The sequence below is a fragment of the Zootoca vivipara genome, chromosome 1 (genome assembly GCF_965207765.1).
Source record: "Zootoca vivipara chromosome 1, rZooViv2.hap1.1, whole genome shotgun sequence".
Classification (NCBI taxonomy): domain Eukaryota; kingdom Metazoa; phylum Chordata; class Lepidosauria; order Squamata; family Lacertidae; genus Zootoca; species Zootoca vivipara.
Window position 1 is genome coordinate 133,244,586 of NC_142582.1, and position 20,211 is coordinate 133,264,796.

A 20,211-nucleotide genomic window follows, 5' to 3' on the forward strand; every position below is an offset into this window, starting at 1 on the left:
AGGTGGCAGAGTCTGTCAATGGGGCTGAGCTGGATCTGCTCTTTTCTGTATATTATTGAGAGCGTTAAGCTTGGTTTTTTATGTTTGTATTAAAGTTTGTTTCTGTAATTTGCTTTGAGTTCATCTTTTTTTAAAAAAGGAATTAAATAATAATGTTCTTCATTTTGCCAATATTATGTTCAGTTTTCCACATTTCTGCAGCAATTCACAAATATTGTAAAAATCCCCTGGCATTTTAATGCAAATTTCTCATTAATAATCCCAAATTTTTAATATACACATTTTTGCAAGCTACTCCCCCAACACAATGCAATTCTGTATATATTGTCTGGCTGTAGAAATGTATCTTACTACAGTATTTGTGTGAACTGCAACTCTTCCCCCCTCCCAGGAAGACTTACAGGTGGATCAGGCAGCTCCCCCTGAAACACAACCGGATCTCTCCACCATCGCTCCTGAGCTCAACAGTGGTCAATTCTGGGCTATGGGCTGGTCTGTGGCTGCTTTGTGTCATCCATAAACCGGGGGGGGGCACTCTCCTCCCCACGGACAGGATGGGGGGGGGAGGCAGGAATGAGTGGGCTAGTTGAAAGCATGAATCTTCCTGAAGATCAGGTCCAATTAATGGGCTCTGCTTTTCAAATGGAATTTAAGCCACTGTCTGTTTAATCATGCCAATTAATCCATCCCGGCTCATTGCATTTGACAGAGAAGGTGATGAAATACTGAGGAGAAGGAGGGGGGGATTCAGTGAGGGGCAGGGGAGAGACGTCTGGACATGTCCAAGGATGTTTTGCAAAGGGCTGCACAATTGTCTTCCTTTTCACACCTCACAAGAACTCAAGCAGCCTTAGGAACACAACAATTCTTCCACGGATTTGCCCAATTCTTTCCCCAACCGCCAAAGCCATTTGAACTAGCAGCAACCTCCATGTTTAGAAATTATAAACACATGAAGGCTGAAAATTGTGTTCTGTGTCGGTCAGCAAGTACATTCCCCCACCCACCCACTGATGAACCTGGCACCTGAATTGTGTAAGGGGGTGTGCCCGTGTGCCTGTGTGAGTTTGTCCCCCCATCCCTACCAACTATCCTGTGGCTCTGTGGGCCGTTTTGGTCCAGATCATAAAACGGCAGAGTTGGAAGGGTCCAGGGGGGCTCTGGGGTTGGTAACCTCCTTCCAATGCTATCAGCATCCATGACAGGTGTCCATCCAACCTCAAGTTAACAATCTCCAAGGAAGGAGGTTTCCCACCTTCCTAGGGAGTGATGGTAAAGACAGGATACTTATTTAACATCTGGAGCAGCTCCCCAGCTGCTCTCAGGGCTGGGCAGCCCCTCTTTCACAGCTGGAGAGCTGGCGGGGAGCCTTCTTCCCCTCAAGATGTTTACCCAGCAGCAGGAGCATCCCTCGGCTCAGACGGCAGCCCTTCCTGTCCACCCAGCTCCTGGCTCCACTGTGCCAGCTGAAGTGCTTAATTGCACCATGGACTCACCACCTATCATTACGAAAGGCTCAAAAGCAAATAAACAAGGCTCCGGCTGCGGAAGCAAACAGCGCTGGTCAGGTTCCAACATGCCTCAATGGCTCACCGGGAGCCAGTGGCCTTTGGGTCTTTGGGGAAGGAGGACTCTGGCATGTAAACACCTTCCTCCTCCTCCTGCTCCTGGTGCTGCCGCAGTGGGTGCCCATGGATGGCTTCCCCCTCGAACATGCCCATGACAACACAAGATCTTTTCAGTGAGCGCAATCAAGGCCGATGATGATGATGGTGGTGACGCAACTCTGATTCCACATGGGAAACGGCAGAGGCCCTAGGAGGGAGATTTCCATACCCTTCACGTTGTCCATATTTCACAAGGACAGCCCCCTCTTTTCTAGTTCCAGGCATGGTGCCGCCTCTTGCACTGCCTTGTTAAAACTGGGAGCCAGTGTGGTATAGTGGTTCAAGTGTTGGGCCAGGATCTGGGAGAGACCAGGGTTAAATCCCCTCACTTGGCCATGAAGCCCATTGGGTGAACCTGGGGGCCAGCCACCACCTCTCCGGCTACTCTACCTTGCAGTGTTGTTGGGGGGGCATTAAATGAGGAGGGGGAAGAACCACGGATGCCACCACAAGCTTCTTGGAGAAAAAGGGACGGGTGTAAATGCAATAAATAAATAAGTTGCTGTGAAGTGTCCTGCGTAGAAGCTGCCCCTTTTCCAGGCTTCGGCCTCTAGAACGATCCACCCCCCCTCAACAGAGGGTGGGCCTGTCCTTCTTTGGTGTATGGATGTCCAAATGCAAGTGCACAACCAACAACACCCTCCACAGGGGCTGGGCGGCTGGAGTCTAGGCTGGGCAACTGGCAACAGGCTGTGGGACGCTCTGTTTTTCTGCAACCTCATCTGTCCCTTCTGCATCACGGCTGTTGTTTTTGTAACAAAAATTATGCAAGGCGCGTTAAGGGACTGGAATGGGAGCAGAAGTGACTTTTGTGGTGAGCAACGGATGGGATGCTCGTAACCTCTAATGTTTTTCCATTGCATAACACGCAACAGACAAAACCAAGGATGCTCACAGCCACCTATTCCACATACCGTGAATTTCACTGGTGAAAATCAAAGCATCATTTGCTCACCTCTTCACACACCTCACACACAACGCAGGTGGCGCTGTGGGTTAAACCACAGAGCCTAGGGCTTGCCGATCAGAAGGTCAGCGGTTCGAATTCCTGCGACGGGGTGAGCTCCCGTTGCTCGGTCCCTGCTCCTGCCAACCTAGCAGTTTGAAAGCACGTCAAAGTGCAAGTAGATAAATAGGTACCGCTACAGCGGGAAGGTAAACGGCGTTTCCGTGTGCTGCTCTGGTTCACCAGAAGTGGCTTAGTCATGCTGGCCACATGACCTGGAAGCTGTATGCCAGCTCCCTTGGCCAATAACGCGAGATGAGCGCTGCAACCCCATAGTCGGTCACGACTGGACCTAATGGTCAGGGGTCCCTTTACCTTTACCTCACACAATTTAAGGAATCTTCAAAGGATACAGGCCTTCACAATCGAAGCACCTGTACATACTCTGCAAAACAGCCACAATTGAAGAGAGGCAGTCTTTGAGGTATTGAGATCCTGACCCAGTTAAGGCTTTATATGTCAAAACCAGCACTTCGAATTGGCCTGGAAACTAATTGGCCGGCAATGCAGTCAGGCCAGGATTGACGTTATATGCTCAAACCGCCTTGCCCCAGTTGCCTAACACAGCACAATTAAAAAAAATTCTCAGCAGGGAGATAACAGTGGCAAATGTTTAATTTCTACCTGTTGGGCTGCTGTAAAGCACAAGAGTAGAACCAGTGTAGAAAAATGGGCAACCTTACAGTTTTTCTTCCAAGTCCTGCTGCTGCTACTGTTGTTTTTTTGAAAAAGTAACACCACAGAAATAATTTGCAGACTCTTGTAATTTAACAGGAGGGACTAGGCTAAGCTCTCCCCTTTCCACTCCCAGTCCTTGAGATCACACCCTCAGCTCAGCATGAACCCATCCAAAACAACCACACCTGCATGTGCACACACCTAAACACTGTGGATTCTGTACTCACCCCCACTAACACAGACCAGGTTTGCCCTCTTGGTCATTCATTGCAAAATTACGTCCGTCCTTCCTAACCACCCTAGAAGGAAGCTTCACTTGGCATAGGAAGGGGTTATTCGCAACATTTCAAAATCTCTCGTCCTAAATGAAAAATCTCAAGGCAGCATGCAAACAACTGTCAATGGAACTGCAATTGAAGACATTCCTATTCAAGCACTGGAGAGGAGCAACTGAAACCTGCAGGAAGGTTAGAAGCAGCCAGAGAGAAAGGAAGGCTCGTTCTTCCATGGCCTGGAGCAACATGTGGCTCTTCAAACCTGCCCTGCAGCTGTGCCAGCCTGCTCAGGCACAGTCCATCCTCATTGCTAAAAGCCAGAATACCCACCAGAGATCACCCAGGCCCTTCTTGGAGTGGGCAGAAAGCAGGGCAGAAGCACCGCCGTCGCCTCCGAGGCTGCCCCGTGGCCTCTCCTCACTCCCTCTGAGGTGGGCAGAGAGCTGCTGACCAGATGCCAGGTGCCTACCTCGCAGGTGGGCTAGAGCCACGAAGGGAGGCAGAGGCCCTCCCACTGGCTCCTCTGCCTCTCCTTTCTGCGGGGAGCATCTCTCCTTGGCTGGGAGTGAGCTAGGGACACTCACACAAGATTTCATTGTCCTCCCTAAATCACTTCGTCATTGGATTAAGCATTCGTCAGGACCTTTGCCAGAAAGCAGCCAATTCAAATTATGCTCATAGCTCCAGATGCCCAATTGATCTTGGCTGCCCAGAGGCAGGCACTGCTTGCTCCCTCCCTGGAAACAAAAGCAAGGCTTTCAGGGCAGGCCGGGCTTGAAGAAGCAAAGCCCCAAGGTTGCCCAGCCAGGGGTTGCAGTGGACACCAGCCCCTCCCTGCCCAGGGGGCAACCTTCCCTTAGCAGCCCTGCTGAGCACCTGCTGCCCCAAAGGCTGCAACCAGGAAACAGGCCACAGAGGAAGGAACTTGGATGCCACCCCTTCTCCCCTGGCAGGATTCCCATGCCTTCAACAGTGGCACCGTAGGAGGGAAACCAACAGGTGAGACCTTGCTGGTTTCCATGCAGAATGTGCTTTGTCTGTTGGATTTCTGCCGGAGCAGAAAACCATGGGAGGTCTGCCAAGAAAAAAAATAAGAAGCCTCCTCTGAAAAAGGGAGGTGTGGTTTTCCCCAAGGACGGTAAAGTGGTCCAGGAAACAAGGAGATAGCAGTGCAGAAGCTGCCTGGTTCCCAAGATGCACTGCAGGGTGTAGTGTCTGGAGAGAGGGGAGGGAGAGGCTTTCAGAAGCAGGTGGGTGGGTGGGGGTTGGTTTTCATTATCAACCCCCAACTACTCTCTGAGCCCCTTCGGGGACTGCAGTCTATTCCTCTGTACCCAGACAAAACTTGCAATCCCTGTGGGAAGAAAACCCCTCCTGCCCTGCCCTTCTTGCAGCAGCAGCAGCAAGACTGAGCTGGGGCACGAAAGGGCTTTTCTCTTGTGGAGGGGAGGGCAACCCATGGCTCTTGGTCCTGTCAGATATAAGGAACTTCCAGGTCCAAATACAGTCAAGCTTTGAATGCCAGCAATTGGCAGGAGGGCGGCTGCCCCATGCACAGCTGGTGGGCTTCCCCCCAAAGTGCACTGACTTGTGCACCCACTGCAAAACTGTGGCCTCCACCCACCCTTGGTCTTGGGTTGCGCCTCCGTTAGGAGAAGCTACCAACCACCAGGGGCCTTTGGGAAAAACAATCCTCTAATGATTAGCAGGCACTGAGAAGGCAACAGTTAGTCATTGCAGGCCATTAGCAAGCAAGCCAGCATACGAGGAAGACACAGTCCCTGAGCAGCCATCACAACATTTCCTTTTGCTATCCAAGATGCCCTCAACTAACCTGCTGCGCATCAGTTAAGATTTGCCCTCACTTACTCCAGGCACCTCCAGAGAGGCTCCTACCTGAAACCCTGGAGAGCTGCTGCCAGTCTGTGTGGACAATACTGAGCAAGGTGGTCTGACTCACCATAAAGGCAGCTTCCTTTGTACTGTTATAGAAAACACAGCCAACCCCAATTTTCCCCCTACAACAGTACTGCAATTGATCTATGCCTTCAGATGACTGATCTGCTGGTTGACTGAACTTCAGGTTTCTTTTGAGGGGGTGGGGGTTTCAAAATTTGGAAGGGTAGGTGGTGGTAGTGATGCAGGCCGCTCTCAGCACACCCCACCCCCTCCCTGGCTGCTTACCTTGCTCTCGGCTGGAGGAGCTGTGGGGGTCGTGGGCTGCTGCTTGGAGATGCTGTCGGCCAGGCCCCAGCAGACTCTCTTCTTCTGCTCCTGGGAGTGAGCCTCCAGGCTGAGCACGCACTCCAGCTTCTAGGAACACAGAAGGACACCTGTCCTTAGCCAGACCCATAAGCCGGCCTCCTTCTCTGACGGCAACATCCGCATTGTGGTCCCTCCGAGCAAAGGAGCCCTCACTGGGACTTAAGCCCAGCACACCTGAGAGACACAGAGGCTGCTCATGCCTCCATCCGAGGAGGTTCCTGGGCTGGGCTCGGGCAACAGAGGCAGCAAGAGGAGAGGCATGCCCAAAGGCTGCCCCCCCAGCAGGGCAGCTCCCCTCCCACTGGAGACTTGCTAAAATCCAAGACTGAAGACGGTGCTGAGGCTCTCGCCTTGCTCACGTCTGGGCTGCCCCTGGCAGGAAAAGGAGATGGAAGTCTGGTGAACCAGGCCAACTTCTCACTCTGCTCACTGGTTACCTTGCTGAGCAATCACAATGGGGCAGGCTGTCAAGCGACCCTCCACAGGGACGGACCCTTCTGCAGAGCTTTCCCCCTGCTTTATAGCCCCCTTTTCCCTCGACAGCAAGGCAGACGTCACTGCTGCCACCCGTCTTTCAGCTAAAAGGCTCCTTGGCTAGGAAACTGACTGGCAGGGATTTATCATCCACTTACAAGGTTGCCCTCAGCGCCACAGGGGCTGCTGCTGAGACAAAGCGCCACGGCAGCCTGTCGCCAGGCGGGCACAGTTTAATCGAATCATAGTGGGGGTTTTTTGGGGGGAGGTTGTGCCTGTGTGTTTACCGACACTTCGTCTTGCTACCCTTTTAGCAGGATGTGCAAGCTCTCAGGATGTGCATGTTCACTCATTTATTTAGGGACCCCACATCCTGACAAGTCCCAAACGTCTTCTGCAGCACCCAGGTGTCTCCTTTGCCTTGAATACCTTTGCCCCTCTGACTTGCAGCAGCTGCACAGGAAGTTTAAACGGAGACCTATGGGACCCCAGAACACTTGCCGCGGGGGTGGCAGCAGGAGGAATCATGGGTCGTTTAGCAGGAAGACCATGGCCTGGCTTTGCCCCCCCCCATCCTTGCTTTTTCAAAACTGGGATTGCTTCTGACTTTTTGCAGCCATAACACGCCCAGCGTGGAGGGCCGTCTGAATTGGCCCAAGCCTCACTATGGAGGGCAGACTGCCCAGAACACACCTCCCTGCCCTCCCGCAGGAGCAGAATGCCCAGGTTCTCTCTGTCGCATGAGACACAGATGTTGTTGTTGTTGTTGCTGCTACTGCTGTCGCCAACTCAACAAAGTTACAGCTCTGTGTGCAGCAACACAGATCTCTTGGTAGCCTGACACACAGCATTAGTCTTTAAAGCCAGACCAAAACTTACCTGACAGACAGAACAGCACCTAGTCCTGAGAGGATAAGCCCCTGTGTTCTAGAGCCATGCAGGCGGAGCATGAGGCAGAAACGGCGCCATGAAGGGCTGCAAGAGAGGAGCCTCCTCTATGTGGAAGGGACATGTGCATGCTCAGCCGGCTCTGCCCTCTCCACGCTTGTGTCTCTCGGAGCAGGAGGAGAGGGTGAATTACGGGAAATCAGTTCAGGCTAACTAGGCATAATGCCGGCAGGGCAGGGGGCAGGATTGGCTGTGCTGCTGTTGCAGCGAATGAATACACTATTTGCGCAGCTCACCACCAGAATGTCCCCCAGGAGGCATCTGAAAAGACGTTTCCAAGTGCTCTCCATCAAGAGCAATTCAGGAGCCCATCTCCTAATCCCACAGCTAATGGAATTAAGGGCTTGCAACTCAATTCGATCAGGGCTGGGCGATGGGAACGCTGTGCAAACACTGCTAGCCACGTGGGGGGGGGGTGAGATGGTTCAGCGGGGTGCTTTTCCCCTACATTGGGTCTACACAACCCTCCCCCGACACACAAACCCCGGAGGGCAGGAGGTGACCAAAACACCAGCAGGCAGGCAGCACCTGGCACTGGGGCGGAAATTCTCTCTCTCTCTCTCTCTCTCTCTCTCTCTCTCTCTCTCTCTCTCTCTCTCTCTCTCTCTCTCCCTCCCTCCCTCCCTCCCTCTCTCTCTCTCTCTCACACACACACACACGTTTAGATTTTGCCTTTGCCAAATTTACTCCAGGTGAGGCTCACATTTCTCCCTCTGAATTAAAATGGAGGGAGGTGCCCAGGAAAGGCTTGCTTCTAAAGGGTATGAGGGCAACAGTGACATCTGTCCTTTCCTATGAACATGCCCTTAAGCATTTCGGCCCAATATTAGGATCATTCCCTGCATTCCCACATCAGTTTCTGACATTAAAAAGGGGGGTGGGGAGCCCTGCTGAAAATTAACCCCCATTTTTGTGTGAATTTTTCCACATTCACATATTTCTGCATGCAAGTTTGCCTAACAGACACACTTTTGCAAACAATTCCCCTTATTTTTGTATTTGACGTTTGCTTTTATACACATGTATGTTTGTATACATTCCTCGAATGGAGAGTGGCATTGCAAAAGTGGGAGAAGAGGGAGTAGGGAAGGGTAGCTGAGTTTCCATTCATGCATTGCTCTGGAAAGTGTGGATTAGGTTATGTTCCCCTTTAAATGTGAGCTGATTAGACTTTCTCCCCTCTCATTTCCAGGGACTCCTGACTGAAGAAAGAAATCCGAAAACAGAGGCTCATCCAGAGACACAACAGACTACCTCTTCCGAGGGAGAGAGAATGCTGATCCACACTTCCGAATGCTTTCCTGCTTGTCCCATGTTTTTAAGGCATGGGTCCAAGCGGTTTTGCCTTTGCTCTGTCATTTCCCCCTGGAAAACCCACTCTTTAGAACTAAATTGGTGCAAACATAGATCCAGAGAAAACCCAATTGATGTTTGCTTCAATTCAGTGGTAAAATGAGGTTTTCCCAAAAGATGTTTCCCCAGCAGAATTTTGCCAGTTCACCTTCTGCTCCCCCCCCCCCCCGGCCACTTGGTTTTCTAGAGGACCAGCTTCTGCCCCAAACAGGTGGAAGTGCTTCAGGCGCTTCAAGTAAAGGAAGCATTTGGCAAGCGATTACAGAACACAGTGGGGTTGTGCTCTGTCCAATGCTCACCTCAGCCAGGTAGAGGATGCAGAACTTCAGATCCTCTGAGGAAGCTGCAAGTGAAGCAGATCAGAAGAATTTAGCTTTCCCTTAACTCTGAAGTGGCTCCTACAAGCCAAATGCTTTTTTCTTCCTGGCAACTGAACAACTGAGTTTCGCTTCCTATCTGCTTTTGTTTGCTTTCAGCAAAAAGGAAAGAGATGGAGAGTTTCTCAGCCCTCAGAAGCAAAGCTCTCCGCCTCAGGCAGCATCACAAGCTCTCTCCTCGCAGGAGCTCAGCTCTAGCACCTCACAGGTGGGCACCATTGTCGTTCTAAGAGAATAAGGGAGAAGTTCATGGTGAGCTCCAGCACCTCTTTTTCTAAAAAATAGCACCGGGTATGACAGACAGAGAATTTGCACAGCCTCCTAATACTTGGTTTAGCAGGTCAGTGCTAAGTCCAGGAGTGCCAAAAGGAATTCCTTCTACGCTCAACTCAGTCCTGCAATGGGTGGCCACAGCCCTCGATCACAGGGTGGGGCGGGGCTTTAAGGGAAAGGGCTGGGCGAATACAGGGTGGCAGAGGAGAGGTCTGTCCATGGTTGTGGGCCATGACAGCAGCTTGCAGAAGGCGAGGGAGACAGATCTGGATGAAACCTCACTGGATGACACAGTCCTTACCTTATCTCTCACCCTAAACTTGTTGAAATAATATTTGGGGTGGGAGGGGGAGAGAAATCATATACGCCGCCTTGAGTTCCATGAAGGAAGGTAAGATTTAAAGCAAAACATAAATACATAAAAATAAATGTACAACCCTCCTTGTACTTAGGCAGTATACTTTGAACACCAGTTGCTGCAAAGCAATCAGGAGAGGGTTGCATGTCTTTGCTCTCAGCCCACTGCCCGGAGGAGCAGAGGTGCCCTGGCACCTGCAGGTGTTGGGTCCCTTCTGAACCCCCTGCCACAACTCACCTTCTTGCACTCTGACATCCTTCAGGTAGAGGGGGTTTCGGAGGACATTGCACCGCCCTGGCTCATCCTCCTTGGTGAAGAGCAGCAAGTCTGAGTAGATGAAGAGAGTCACCTGGGCAAGGAGGGAAGAGGGCAGAGGGGTCACTTGAGGCACGCAGGGCCACCCAGCTTTGGTGGGAGAATGAGCAAGGCCTGACACTGGGCTGAGCTGAGCCCAACTCCCAGACGGGAGTCCAAATCAACATCAGATGGATCAGCTGAGGGCAGGGATGGGACAATGACACCTTCTGCACAAGTCAGCCAGGAGGGGGTGCTGTGTGCCTTTGTGAGTGGCATCACCCACTGCTGGCATGCAACTCTCAGGAGATTGGCCAAAAAAGAGAGCTTGGTTGCCCCCTGTTTTATATAAAACGAATTCTTGCTAAGTTCTTGCTTCAACACTACAGTGGATGGGCAAGCCAAAGGGCAATGACTTTTAATAGAACTAGGAGGAATATTTGCCTATAAACTTCCTGTGTGAGTTGTTAAGCTGATCGACTGATTGATTCGTCTGACGGCCAGCATAGCAAGGAGGATGCCAGGCTAGGTTTGAGGGATCTTCTGAGGCTTAGCCTCCATCTATCTGTCCCTGAATGTGCAGCCTCCGCTTAGCATCCCAGAGGCTCCTTCCTACGGCCCCGATGGCATTGTCAGGAGGTTGCCAACACCAGAGCCCCCCTGGGCTCTCCTTCTCTCCTCAGATGGTAGGGTGCCAGGCCAAGGAGCCAAGAGTACAAGGGCCTCGTGCAGCACATAGCAGCAGAAACCTAGGACTAAGATCTCAGCAGATTGTGACTACAGGAACCACCGCCAAGTCTAGACAGGATGTGGCTCAAGCCAGAATCAGGATTCGGGGAAAGGACTGGCTTTTGCATGGCTCCCTCCACAGCCACCCACCACCTTCTCCCTGCTCTTAGAGAAAAGAATCCTTTGGTGGCATCTTCAGCTCATTTACTTTTACCCCCCCCCCCCACTTCTGAGAAAAGCCCTGGAAGCACTTGAAGGCCATCATGCCAGAAGCACCACCCCAGTTTGCCCTCTAGGGACATGCAACAGTACACCACAGGCAAATTCAGCAACAATACCAAAACCACCATCATTTCCCTCTGGGAGAGAAGACACCAGCCAAAGCCCCCAGCCTGCACCAGAGGCGAAAGCGGGCAGAAGGCAAGTGAGCCAAAGGGAGAACTACACCCCACAGAAGGTGTGGAAGGCCCGTGAAAGGCCCGTTTCCTGCCCCTGCTCTCCACTTGCAGCAGGGCTGCCTCCTCCTCCTCTGGAAGAGAGGGATGGGTGCCGTCCTCTCCCACTCTGCCTGCCTGCCTGCAGTGTGGCTCCTCCTGGGCCTCATGGCTCTTGCATGCAGGGGGTTGGGGTGGATTCCCCACTTCCTACTGGAAAGCCCTCTCTGCACGCAGGAAGCAAGCAAGCGCCTCAGGACAAAGGAGTCCAGGAGGACATAAAAGCATCCCCCTGACACACTGCCTGTCTACATACAGGGAGTTTCTTTCTTTTTTAATGTGGGGTGGGGGAAGCACTCAAATGTGAGTACATTTAACATTAGCAGAGCTGGAAAGATAAGCTGGCAGTTAGAAGAGGTTGCAACCTCCCCCCCCCCCCCCAAAAAAAAAGTTTGACAGGCAAAGGCTTTGCTGGCATAGGGACGGAGGCAGGAAAAGTGATGTCCCTCTGCTCCTTCTGCTGTTGCAAAATGTCCAGGAGCAGAGCAGTGTTTGTCAAAAAAAGTACAGCCCAACTATCTTCAAGGAGCCCCCCAGCGGCAGGACCAGGGAGGAGGGTGAGGCAGGAGCAGGAAGCTTCTCCCAGCTCTAGCCTTGGGGAACCAGCACTTCTTGTGGGGCTACCTGAGGAGATCCGGCCACCTCAGCCCAAAGACACGTCAGACCTCTTAAGCCCCGTTTCAGTGCTTCTGCTGCCAAAGGAGTGGGGGCACGTTTGCCCCATCTTCATGTTTCTGGAGATGGGCTCCAGCATCCCGCTGACAGCAGAGGAGGCAAGAGGGGGCCTTGGCTTCCTTTGCCACCAGCAAGCAGACAATGCCTCACACAATTCGCCAACACCAACAAGCGCCCAGAGCCTCACCTTGGTGGGTCTGTTCCGTGTCTCGTGAAGGAGCAGCTCTTCTGACAGCAGCAGTGTCCGGGCTGGATTGCAAAGGTCCAGAGGCTGAAAGGAAGAGGAGGAGCATGAGGAAGAAGAAGAAGAGAAGGAGGGAGGCACACCTGGGTGTGAAGAACAAGGCCAGCCCCCTGAGAGCCCCACCAACCTCCTCTTTGTGGAGAGCCTGGGAAGCCCCTGATAACAAACCGGATCTTGCAGGTGGAAAGTCCAGCAGAGGGAAAACAAGATGCCTTTGAGGGCTTGGTGTGGGCGGGCCGGGTTGTGTATGCGTGTGTGATGGCTCCTTGCAACCCCAACACCTACATCACACAGGAACTATAAAAAGATCTCTCACACTCTGCTCCTGTGTGTGGTTATTACTATTCAGCTGCAGCAGCCACAACAGTGACTGAAAGTGATCAGGGGGAGCATGGAAGAGGCATGTGGGAGGCAGGAGATGCTTCCTGTGAGAGGGGTGGGAGTGTGGGGGGCACAGGAGAGGAGAGGAGAGGAGAGGAGAGAGGCCCACGGCTGCCAGCCACCAATGGCCACCAATGCTCCTCTTCTCTCCCAGCCCCTCTCCTCAAAGCCCCTGAACATCTCAGGGCAAGGCAGGGCCCAGGGAAGATCCTCCCTTGCAGCCACGCTGGCCGTTTCTGCCCATAGCTATGGCCACATCAAGGCTTGGGAGGGGGGGGTTGGGGAGGCACCAGTTCGGATAGCTTTACAAGAGGCTAAGACAAGTGCATGGAGGGTTTGGCTCCCAATGGCCGCTTGCCACACTGGCTATGCTTTGCCTCCACGGTCAGAGGCAAGGGCACTTCCAAATGCTGCTTGCTGGGAGTGATGCTGTTGCTGCTGCTCTCAGGCCCTGCTTGTGAGCTTCTGGTTGGCCACCTAGACGGGCACCCTTGGACCCTTCTTAAGGAAATGCTGCAGGACTCTGGTGGAGGAAGGGGTCCTCACAAAAGGATGCTCCACACCACAGCCATGATGGCTCACTCTGAATCATTCAGTCAGGGCTAATTCCCCTGCTTTTTATGTCCTCATAGTAGGTCCACATCGGCCACATCTAACTCAACTTTTAAGTTACTGGTCCCCAGGTGTTTTTTAAAAATAAATAAATAAATAAAAACCTCCCACCTCCCTATTCCCCCCCTAGTTGCTTAAAGCTGGTTCTCCCGCATTATCAAAGACCCTTACCCAAGGGTCACCCACATGGTGCCTTCCAGATGCTGCGGACCACAACTCCCACCATCCCTGCCCAGTGGCCATATGGGCTGGGGCTAACCCCAACCCTATCGATGGCTCTGAGTCAGGGTGACTAGATGGAGCCTCCGCCTGAAGAAGAAGTGATGCCACCGTGGCTTGGGGAGGAGCAGCATTTCCTTACTTGCTAAATTTAGAGTTGCCCCCTAGAACCATGCTCCCAGGGCTGTCTCAAATGAGAAGAGAAAACCAATGGACAACAAAGCCATGTTGCTTTTGAGCCCTGGCTGGGAGCTTCCTCTTTCAGAAGAGGGATGCTAGTTTGGGCATCCCTTGGCTTTGGCCCAGCAGCTGCAGCAGGGCTCTGAGCCTCCTCCTCCTTGGGTCTTCCTTACACCTCTCTCCCCACAAATATGCAAGTCCCTCTTCTCTTTCCGCACCCCACACCCTGGCTTGAGTACTTTGGCCGAGAGCACTTTGTGGCAGGCAGCACACAAAGCCTTGTTTTACTGAGGTGTTCATACCGAAGCAAGCACAGCAGGGACAGGAGGAAGCGCCTATCCAGCAGAAAGGGTTTCCCATCCCCCCTCCCTCCCTGAGACTTACCTGCACAAAGATGGGGAAGACCAGCACTTTGGGGGCCAGTGTCACGTAGGTGCCGTAGCTGGAGTGTGGGATGCCAGGCCTCACGAGGGTGCAGTTCTGGGGGCTGCTGCCACTGTGGCTTCTCATGGTCTGCACCGTCTTCATGAGCCGGGACTTCTTGCCCTGGGACCCACTTCTGCATGGATTGCCTGGAGGAAAGGGGGAGAGAGGGGCAGCTTGTTGTTCCCTCTGCTGCAGGACTGCTGTGGTCACAGTCCTGCCAGAGAGCTGTACTAAGACCACACTAATCAATTCATGTAACAACATTATATACTGCCAACCTAGCAGTTCAAAAGTACATAACAGAAAGCACACCAGGGAAAGTAGATAAATAGGTACTGCTGCAGCCAGAAGGTAAACGGTGTTTCATGGTGTTCCATTGAGCCAGAAGTGGTTCAGTCCTGCTGGCCACATGACCCGGAAAGCTGTCTGTGGACAAATGCTGGCTCCCTTGGCCTGAAAGCGAGATGATTCCCGCAACCCCATAGGTGCCTTTGACTGGACTTAACCGTCCAGGGGTCCTTTACCATTTTACCTTTACCGCTTGACTGAAGTAAAAACCTTGTAAGAACACAAGAAGAGCCCTGAAGCTGGATCAGGCCAAAGGGGCCCCCCTCTAGTCCAGAACCCTGTTCTCACAGTGCCCCAAAGGCAAGAAGCCCACAAGGAAGCTGGACCTGAATGAAACAGCAGCTGCCTCCCCTCATAAGTTTCCAGCAACTGATAAGGGCAGCCTTATTTCGCACGGATTTGTCTAATCCTCTATTAAAGGCATCCAAATAAACCACAAAACAGTTTTTTTCCTAAAAAAAAACTATTAAATTATCAGTGAAGAATTAAAAACATTCAAAAGATAACTAAAACCAACAGTGCACTAAAAAGAGATCAAGACATAGATAAACTTTCTGGATCTTTGGATAGTTTTGTCTAAGCAAAACTGTTTTATGGAAGCACCGGAAAGCATACAGCAAAGGCCCTGCATGATGCCAATAAGCAGGGAGTTCCGAAGTGTAGGCTGATTCCTTACAACTGTGGAGCGAGTATTATGAGGCACCAAGTGGGCCATTCCCACTTCCTCTTGTCCTGTTTCTCTCCCACCCCACCCCACCTGGTTGGGAAACCTGCTCTTTGGCACTCAGTCAGAGCAAACGGCGGCAATTCGGGTTTTCTCCTGTTTGCTCTGATTCAGTGCTAAAGAGCGGAATTTCCCCGGGAAAAGAGCAGGCAAAGGGGAAACTGCTCAGTCTCGTGTGCCTAGAAAGCCCGGGTCAAGTGGGAAACTGCCCAGCCCTGTAACTTTCTAGGCACCGGACAAGTGGAAGTGTGGATGAGCCTCCTGTCCAAATACCAGCATCTGTCAGGAGCCTGGCTAAACCCTCAGGATTCACCAGGAAAGACTGTCCCCTTAAGACCACGCCAGCCTCTTCCCTTCCCCTGGTCTGGGGAAAGGCATTCAGAAGAGAGAGCCCTGCCAGGAGATGGGAGAGAGCCAAGGAGCAGAGCCTCTGCCATGGTCCGGATCCCCCTTCTACACCTCACTCCCCTGCCAGCTTGGTTTTGTAAAAGGGAAAGAGGCCAGGGGATCCCTTCACAGAACATGCTCAGTCCAACCCTAAAACATTGCGGAAAGTAGTGAGCAGGAGCTCAAGTCCACCAGCACATGGAAAATCCTCTCCCCAGTCTGCAGTTTGTAATCACCTTAAACAGAGGAGAGGAAGGAGTACAGCCCTTTGAATGCAGGTTGAGTGAATGCAGGTTCACTCAAAGTAAACCTCGCGATGCTCAAGGGAGTTTACTCTGCAGCATATAACAAATTAAGTGTGTTTTGGGCTGCAGCCACCATCAGGTCTGGCCAGAAAAGGACGGCCCCACCCAGTGCCCTTGGGGCACAGAAACCCCTGCAAGGAACACAAGGCAGCTTCCCCTCTGATGGGCAAGCAGAAGCAGGAGGCAGAGGGGAGGGAGGGGCGGATGCCACTGACCCTTTCCAAGTGCAAAGTGCCCAGACTAAACCTTGTGCACACCCCGCTCCACACTTTGAACTGGCTTGGCCTCCCCGGAAACATCAAGGAATTGCTTCTTATATGTTTATTTCTCTCCATCCGTCCCCTGTGCCTGCTCTGGGCGTGACACTTTCCAAGAGTCAGTAGGAAACGGAGCCTTGCGGAAACGGTGAGTAAATCCGGCTCATTGTTGGCCAGTCGCTTTGGCAAATTTCCTACATGGCTGCTCCTGCCACAAAGGACTTTGAAAACAACACCGCAGCTCAGCTGGTACCGTTTCCACCAGGGCCTCTCTGTTCCCAGGCTGGCCTTATCATGAACATAGTGGCTCCCAAAGCCCTTTCTTCACCTGCTTTCATCGCTCCCACTTTTACAAGTGTTGACTGTGATGATTTGGGCTAAGGATATTGCCAATGCTGGGTGGCCAATGTGGAGCCTGTTCAGGCTTGGGGAATATGCCAGTGTTGCTGGCAAGGCATCTTGCCCTCAGCTGCCTTTCCACACACAGCAGGCCCCTCGTAGCTGCTCTGGGAAAGGCAAACATTCAAGAGCCTGCCTTGGCGTCAGCGCAGCAGCCCCCCTGACCTCCCTTGTCCCCCTGAACCCAAACACTCCTGGATGCAGACGGGGAAGCAGATAGGGCCGCTCCAAAGTAAACAAACTGGACCATTCCATGAGCCGTTTGGAAAGGGCTTGTTTGCTCTCAGATAAACAACGGTCTGTACCAAGCCATGTTCACTGGCAATGGCTAGGAAGCCGCCACTCTTTGCTGCAGAGATGGGGAAAGGCCTGTCAGTCTCTAGGAGCGGGCAGTAATGCTCAACTGGAATCTCTTGAACAGTGGCAGGCAAAAAAGCACGGCTGTTTTTACAACAGTCCTGCAAGGCAGGCCAGCATTATCACCCTCTCTGTGATGACGATGTGGGTAAGTGGCCATAGGGAGAGTGATTCAGTGGGTGACACGAGACCTGAAGCATGGACTTAGAATCATAGAGCTGGAAGAGACCACAAGGGCCATCCAGTCCAACCCCCTGCCAACCCTTCTTGGCTCAGAAACCCTAGCACATTTATAGAGCCCTCACTTTGGCCTGGCCCAGCCCAGGGTCCTTTCCTCTCATGCAGCCATTTGCAATTCCACCTCCCCCCACCCTGCATTTCCAGGAGTGAGTTGCTTTAACAGACTGCATGGATGGAGGCTCTGGATCCCTGCTCTGCCACAAAGCTCCCTGGGTGACCTCCCTGGAGCCAGGCCCTCTGATCTCAGGGCTGCCACAAGAACAAAATTGGGGCACCTCCCCGCCCCTGCAACTTCTTTTGAGGAAGGCTGGGATGTACATGACTCCCAACAAGTAATGCAATGCAGTTTGCGACAAGGCAAACCTCTGGGGACTCTGGGAGCCCAAGCAGCTAACAGGCCACCAGCTGCGGCTCCCGGCTTCTCTAGAACTCCTCTCCATTGCTCTGTGGCTTTGAACACAAGAAAACAAATACAAAAAGTAGTAAAAAGAGGCTCCCTAAGATTTTCATTCACTGCTCCTGGCCTCACTTAATACTTTGCCACCTCAAGAAAAGCTAGACCTCCAACCCAGAAATGAGCAAAACCTGAGACACAGGCAAGAATGGAGCTAGACCCCCTTCTCACTCGCTCACTCACCTCCAGGGGTCTTGCCTTCCGGGTAGATGGGCCTCAGCACCTGGAAGACACAAGGCAGGAGAGCCAGGGTTACCTCCTCCTCCCTGCTCTCAGAAGACACTGTTGGACTTGGGAAGACCCTGCAATTCTAATGCTGGATGCAGAATGTAGCATTTAGAGATCTCAGCCCATTCTCTTTTTGAAATATAGGTCAGCACTGTTTGGGACAAGATGTCACTCCCCTGGAAGAACTATTCTAGGCAGTCCATGCACAGTCGACATGCTCAGGTGGGCAACTCAGACCCAACCAACTAAGGCTATTGGAGGGGAGCAGCGGCAGAGGACTATGATGGGATGGAGGGCCAAGGGCCCAGCAGCATCCTCTGGAAAGACAGCGCCTGAACTACTGCATTTCAGCCTGCAGGGCAGACTCAACACATGGAACTTCTCTTTGATATAAAAGGAATTCCTTTTACACAGAGAGCAAATGTGCCAGGGAAAGAACTACACTGCAGTCTGACCTCCAGGCTGACCTCCAATTCTCTGCATGCAGGCGTTCTTGTTCTGGAGCATCCACAGCCTGTTGTCCCCCGCAGGACCAGTTTTAATCATCTCATGAGCTGCTTCTGCGGATGAAGGCCTTGTATTTTCACTTCTGGCAGTGAAAGGGGTTCCCTTCCAGGCAACCTGTTTAATGAGCTTTCATCCTGATCTCTATGTGGGGAGACAATGCTGTTGGGCAAATGCTACATCCCACCCTTCCAAGAACGCATTCCTACCATTTTCCTTATCGCAAGGGGAGGAAGCCTGTTTGTTTCACAAGAACTCCAAATTTGTCAGGATGTGACTCAATTCCACATGAAAACAATGACAATCTGGGAGACTCTGACCTGCCAACTGCACTTCTTCTGAGAGGAGAGTGTGCAAGTGGAGCATTTCAGGCCAGAGAAGAGGTGAGATGAGCCACCTGACCCGTAGCCAACCCCTGCTTCCATACCTGGCCTCCTGGATTGAGCGGCGCCAGGATGATGTAGTTCTTGTCGCCCCCGCTTGTTGAGGGTGGTCGGGAAGGGGAGGGCATGGTGTGCTGCTGGGAGACCTTCCCAAGCTCTGTGTAGCGCTCCCAGCCGTTGAGCGCCAGGCCCTCGTTCCCACCATAGACGATGTGGCAGCTCTGGCGATGATCAAGGCGTTGGGAGCGCAATGCACTGTTCTTCTCTCGCTTGTTGGGTGGTGACTGCAAGTCGTATGCCGATTTGCAGGACGAGCGGCGGATGACGCTTTCTGCGCCAGGTCTGACCCGAGGGACTATGCGCCAGACCAGCACGATGATCTCGCAGGAGCAGTTCCTGCAAGAAATAGGGTTGGCATTGACGCAGGTTCATTCTTGGGGTCACTTCAGGTCACATTCAGGTGTTTCTGCCCTGTCCCTCCCACCCTTGCTTGGAAATCATCAGGCCAGAGCCTTCTCCAAAACAAGGAAGGCTTTGCCTGCTGATAGATGAAGAGTTCTGAGGAGGCTCCCCAGGAAGGGAGTTTCTGGAGCCTCCTGGCAACCCTTCCAAAAAGCACCTCAGTTACTGGCAAGGTGTAGAGAAGGAAGCGGCGTGCAGAGGCTCTTCCAAAGGTCTCAGTAATGGAAAATGTGGGAGGAAAGGTCAAGATGGAAAGGGCCACAGACAGATCCATTCTCAAGATGTTGGGAGGGAGGCCTTCTCTGTGCTGGTCCCGTGACGACCATAAAGTGTTTGCAACATCTGCACATCTCCTACGCGTAAGGCCTTTGCAAATGTCTGGGTGTTTCCCAGTAGCAGCCCTTCAATACTCAGACACAGGCACAGAGACCCCCTTACTCTCCACCTATGTGCGCACAACCCTGTGGGATCCAGGGATCCTGGTTCCGCCCCTGCAATCCCCTCTCCACTTGTGTGTCATAGTCACCGGATCTCGTGGGCCAGCTCCACGCACTTCCAGCGCTCGACAGGTTGCTCATTGAGTTGGAGGATGGTGTCCAGTTGCTGCAAGCCAGCCTTCTCTGCTGGGCCACCTGCAAAGGGTGGGGTGGGAGAAACAGGGCATGTCTGCACTGCAGGCAAACTGGTTTATAGCCTTTCCCACCACTTGGGTGGATGAGTACCTAGCAGTTTGGAAGCCAAACAGAACTACTCAAACATAGGAGTTAGGAGAATCCCTAGCATTCCTAGACAGAAAGGAAAACAGGGGAAGCGGTGAACGTTTCTGTGTTAGTCCAAAAGCAGACCCTGCCAGCTTCCAGAGCCTAAATAATGCTGAAATCAGAAGTCTGTGGGCTGGACCCATGAGTGGCGGGAGAAAGTGGACCTGTGTTGTATAGTGCACGGCCAGCATGCCACTCCCTAGACCAGGAGGAGAGTGCCAAGAGGCAGAAGAAGCTGGAGCCCAGAGCCCAGCCCCTTTGCAAAGCGAACTAATTCACCATCCGGGCACCTCCGCCCTCCTTACCCGAGTCCACTGCCTGCACACGGACAGGCGAGTCACAGCAGATGGTGAACCCAAACCCATTCTTGCCACGGGGGATTGTAATCTGGAAGGAAACAATGAGGTTATGCTTTTTAACAAACAGCAACAGCTGCCCCTCATGCATTCTGCATTCACTGGTCGTATCCGTGCA

General features: G+C 52.5%; 1 protein-coding gene across 4 annotated transcripts in view; it reads right to left on the reverse strand.

Annotated features, from left to right (window-relative positions):
* RGS3 (regulator of G protein signaling 3) overlaps positions 1 to 20,211 on the reverse strand; it is a 68,554-nt gene that overhangs the window by 20,264 nt on the left and 28,079 nt on the right. For all 4 annotated transcript variants that reach the window (XM_035136222.3, XM_088674803.1, XM_088674807.1 and 1 more), the window contains 9 exons: positions 20,043 to 20,124; positions 19,503 to 19,608; positions 18,559 to 18,910; positions 17,583 to 17,622; positions 13,887 to 14,074; positions 12,054 to 12,137; positions 9,912 to 10,023; positions 8,966 to 9,009; positions 5,811 to 5,939 (listed from right to left, as the gene is read on the reverse strand). In XM_035136222.3, the coding sequence (XP_034992113.3) occupies positions 5,811 to 5,939; positions 8,966 to 9,009; positions 9,912 to 10,023; positions 12,054 to 12,137; positions 13,887 to 14,074; positions 17,583 to 17,622; positions 18,559 to 18,910; positions 19,503 to 19,608; positions 20,043 to 20,124 (1,137 nt within the window). The remainder of the gene's footprint in view (positions 1 to 5,810; positions 5,940 to 8,965; positions 9,010 to 9,911; positions 10,024 to 12,053; positions 12,138 to 13,886; positions 14,075 to 17,582; positions 17,623 to 18,558; positions 18,911 to 19,502; positions 19,609 to 20,042; positions 20,125 to 20,211) is intronic.